Source organism: Culicoides brevitarsis, unplaced genomic scaffold (genome assembly GCF_036172545.1).
Source record: "Culicoides brevitarsis isolate CSIRO-B50_1 unplaced genomic scaffold, AGI_CSIRO_Cbre_v1 contig_63, whole genome shotgun sequence".
Lineage (NCBI taxonomy): Eukaryota > Metazoa > Arthropoda > Insecta > Diptera > Ceratopogonidae > Culicoides > Culicoides brevitarsis.
Genome location: NW_026973447.1, coordinates 19,626 through 24,207, shown reverse-complemented (window position 1 = coordinate 24,207; position 4,582 = coordinate 19,626). Strand labels below are relative to the sequence as shown.

Here is a 4,582-nt window from a genome sequence, read left to right as displayed (position 1 = left end):
GGAGGACCATTTTAGGCGATTTTTACCTGAGTTTGAATTTCTATTTGTTTTCAATATCAAATTTTTTAACCAGAAAAGAATGTTGTAAAAATACGAAAATTTTCAAGTCACAAATAATTGTAAATCCTTGTAAAAAATTCAAAATATTTAAAATTAACATAGCACCGAATCGATTAAATTATTTTTCTAAAGTTATTATTTTCTAAATTTCATTATATCATTAAGTTTTTTTTTTCGACGAAAAAAGTAAGAGTTTTGTCTAATTAACTGAGCATATAAATTAATTTTGAACTAATTTAACTAAAAGTAAAGGCTTTATCTCTGATTTTTTTTTTTTGCATTTTTTACTTCACACACGATTATTATGTCGTTAAAGTATTAATATTTACACGATTATACCGAAAAAGAGCCTTACTTCCTATTATTAATAGCTTTCCTCTTAAAACAAGGTCACGATGGCATTGTTCTTGGTGGTTTCCGATATTTTTTTGTCATTCTCTTAATTGTGTGTACCGCGGAATATATCACATGATGACTGCTCGTAGTTCTCGAGTATGTGCTACTGCTATTACATGATGCATATTTGTTGTCTGTCATCGACGAAGAAGCAGATGACACGGAATTGCTGTCGCACGACATCATTGAAGACGACGAAGCTGACGATCCCGAAACGGAAGATGCTGATGAGGAATAGCTACAACTGCTGTAAGCTGTATCCTTATCGGATATTTGAAGATTATGTTGATTCACTTTGTATACGTGTCTCAAATACTTTTGCAATTCAATACGTTCTGACAACTTTAGCGATTTTATTTCGACATGCTTTATGGGAAGCGATTTTGGAGCAGGAATCCATTCATCGGAGATTCTAAAGTAACAAAAAAAACGAAAATTCAGTTTTTGAAAGAATTTTAAAGAAAATTTTCAACTTACATGTTAACAGGGAACCATTTGACGAGAACCTCAGCTGTTCCTTCTTTAGTTATGCGTTTTCCCAATGGGCGCCCTTTGAATGTAATTGAACCCCGAGGGCCTGTAGAAAGAACTCCAGCAAGCATTAATCTGTGTTGAAGACCTTCCATCATTCCGAGATCGAAGTAATCGAAACGACGAGCTGTAATGTAGAAGCGAAAACGATTAGAATCATGCGAAAGATCTTTTGATACGATTTGAGGCCAAAACTTGCATGGCTTTTTGAGAACTATTTGAAAAATATTGCGAAAAAAGGAAAAAGGGGAAAGAGAAAATTATTTTTATTCAAGAAAAATTTCCCTTTCAACCTGTTAGGATCTTACTAATGGTAAAATTGGATGAAAAATTGAACTTTAATTATTACCTGTCCATGGTTGACGACGATATCGCAATTTCTTTCCATTTTTCTTGATACATTTAAGACTTGTTGGTTCTGCGTTCTTTTTATTGTTAGCATGCTCTCCGCGATTAAAATGGTTATTCACGTGTTTTTGAAGTAAAAGCTGTTGAAATAGTTTTTTGTAATTAAATTTCATAAAATAAAACTTAAAATTTTTTTACCTGTGATCCAAATCGCATTCCACAGCCATCGACAATACATTTGTATGTCTTTGAACCGCCATGAGGCAAAACATGTCGTTCTAACCATGTTCGCGAGCATGATTTTCTTCCGTGAACTTTGCATCCAGACCAAAGACAGGAATACGGGCCTGTTTGTGGATTCACGTGTTGCACTTGCAAATGATCCAACAAAAGGGAATTGTTGTCAAACTTTTCACTGCATCCATCCCAATTACATACGCCATCCGAGTAATTATCACTTCGACGAGATCCTTTGTGTCCCATACGCATTCGTGCAGCACGATCGACGGGAAATCTAATCGTTTTGGGTTGCGTCAAAATGGGACTTTTGCTTCGTTCGGGCAAATTTGGCGTGAGACCTGATTTCTCTGCGAGCGATTCTTCCACTGATATGTTAATACTGACTTCCGAATCGACAGTTGTTACAGTCGAATCGTCATTTATCTCGATACTTGGCTTCTTTGACTTGATACGTTCGAGAACCAAACTTCGCGGAGATGTAGGACTCAGCAAGAGAGTCTTCTCTTTCGGCGATAGCATGGGAGTTGTTGGCGAACACAAGTCAATTGTCGTTGTCGGAGGCAATATTTTCGGGGGAGTAACAGGAACTGTTGTAATTGGTAAGGCAGTATTGACTTTCAGCGAAACGGGCACCAATTTAGGGAGCTCAGAAGTTGCGATGAGAGCTGTAGCGGGAGATTTCGGAGGCGAGGCAGCAATATTGTTGGATTTGTTACTTTTGTAAGTCGAAGTTGTTTGAGATCCAACAGATGTTGATGTATTTGATGCTGTCGAAGATACTACAGGGGTAACTACTGATTGCGCAGGCGATTGAATTGTTGTCGAAACAAGAGCGGGCTTTGGGATTTTCGAGGCTTTTGCGGGTTTTGGAATGTTTGCTTGAGACGCTTGCGATGACGTCGTCATGGTAGAAACCAAATTTGGCGGATTTTGTTGAGAAACAGTAACAACATGAGTATTTGATGTTACCGAAGTCGAAGCAGCACTAAATTGTTGCGGCGTGTTCTGATGATGCGTTGGCAGTATCGTGTTGATATTCGGAAGTACATTCGCCGTTTGTGGTTGAATGGGATGCAAAGCAGGGATATTTTGCATTCCCTGCGATAATGTGTACATTGCTTGAATGCCCGATGTATTGTAATAGAGTCCGGGAGTTGTGTTTATGAACAATTGAGGCGCTGCAAAGTGTTGAGCAGCTTGTAATTGCTTTTGTTGTTGCTGTGCTTGAGCTTGTGCTTGTGCTTGGGCTTGAACTTGAGCAACAGCAGCTTGCATTGGAGTCATTAAGGGTTTCACAGGCGTTAATCCGGGCGCTGTGCTCGTACTCGAAACTGTCGAATCCATTGTTGGACCATTTGTTCCATTGTTTTGCGAAAGTTGCTGTAACTTGATAACAGCTCCGTTCATGAGTAATTGCGCTGCGGCGTTATAACGTGCAGCGAGTTGATTATTTGCCATGATATTTTGTGCTTTTGCTGTTGGCACTAAATTCGGAATTTGAACTAAATTTGGCATCACGGAGAACAATGGACCAACTTTGGCTTGCGGAGCTTTTGGCGAAGCGTTATAGGGATTTGGTTGAGTAGGTTGTAACGGAGGCATTTGCTGTTGCGCTTGTGTTGTCGGAATACGAATTGCTGTCAACAAAACAGTCGGGGTTTGTTTTATCGTTTGCTCCAAAAATTGTTGTTTGCCATTTGGAGTTCCGTTTGTTTGCGGATTGGTTGGTAACTTTTTGGCAGTAATTGGAGCGGGAGAATTTTGAATCGTATTTACCTTTGGCATGCGAGGCGCAATATTGACGGGTTTCTTTGGCGCAATGTTCGCCTGTTTCTGTAACGCAGCATTCTTCTTCGTGTTGATCATCGGAGAAACTTTGGCTGTTTTCTTCTCGATGGTTTTCTTTACAGCCAAAGAGTTCGTAACAGTTGTTGTTACGGGACGAACATCGACATCATTTACTTTGATGCCATTCAATTTGTTGTCTGACGATTGCTGCGTTAACATATTGAAATACTTTTTGAGATTTTCATTCTGCGGAGGCTTCGAGAGTTCCGTCAACGGTGGGACAGGAGCTTGCATTACGACTTTCGACATTTCCTTCTTCAATGGAGGCGTTGGTTTCGTTTGTGTCTTGAAGTATCCCGTGATTTTCGTGTTGGCAGTTTCATCCACAAACTTGCTCTTTGCAATGAGAGGCGTTGTCGTAAGTTTCTTATTGGCAGTAGTAGTTGGTAACGAACTATTGAGCGCTTTGACGTCAATACTCGTAGATCGCGATTTCTTGTTGACAGATCCTTCGCCGACGCCCTTGTCGAGACTTTGTCGTTTCAATTTGTTTGTTACTTGCGTCGACGCTGTGTTCGTTGACGCTGTTTGTGTCGTGTTATTTGTAGTTGCATTGATTTTAGGTGCTTTATCGTCGTTTTTCGCAACGTTATTGTTGTTCCATGGCCATTGATGAGGTTGATTTTGCGGTTGATTCAATCTGTTATTCACTGTTGGGAGCGTTTGTGTGAGCGGGGGCATTTTTTGCAGAGGCTTCTGCAGAAGCGACAGCTGCTTCTTTGGCGTAGCAGCTTGCTGCGGGCTTGAGCTTGCGGTAGGCGTTGTGTCGGTTTCCCCTAAAGAGGGCGGACTATAGGGAGATCCAGGATCCGATGTATCGGACGAAGCAGTACTTGAATCTGTGCTCAAACTTGTAGCCACACCACTGCAAAGAAAGAAGACGAAAAGAAAAACACGAATTAGTACAAGAAATTCCGATTTAAACTTATTTCTACCTAACACTCGCGCATCAACGTCTTTACTCAGACATTATTCACACAAAATTTGACGCTAAAATCACTTTTTTCTTTCATAAAATCCGTATTTCTCCAAAATTTTATTAACACTTCACTGACAAACAAACATAACTTTTCTAACATAAAAGCTCTGCTCTTCTTCTTCTTCCTCTCATTCGATGTTCGAACGCACACAAACATGATTATGTTGCACTTACCAACAC

General features: G+C 39.9%; 1 protein-coding gene across 1 annotated transcript; it reads right to left on the bottom strand.

The window, feature by feature from the left end:
* Positions 1 to 263: 263 nt before the first annotated feature.
* On the bottom strand, positions 264 to 4,379 carry LOC134836563 (zinc finger protein jing homolog; the record flags this gene model as incomplete). The annotated part of the gene is made up of 4 exons (XM_063851751.1): positions 264 to 868; positions 934 to 1,114; positions 1,337 to 1,475; positions 1,534 to 4,379. Coding segments are annotated over 4 exons (3,584 nt in total), but the record flags the coding sequence as incomplete, so codon positions are not given.
* Between the last annotated feature and the right edge of the window lie 203 nt (positions 4,380 to 4,582).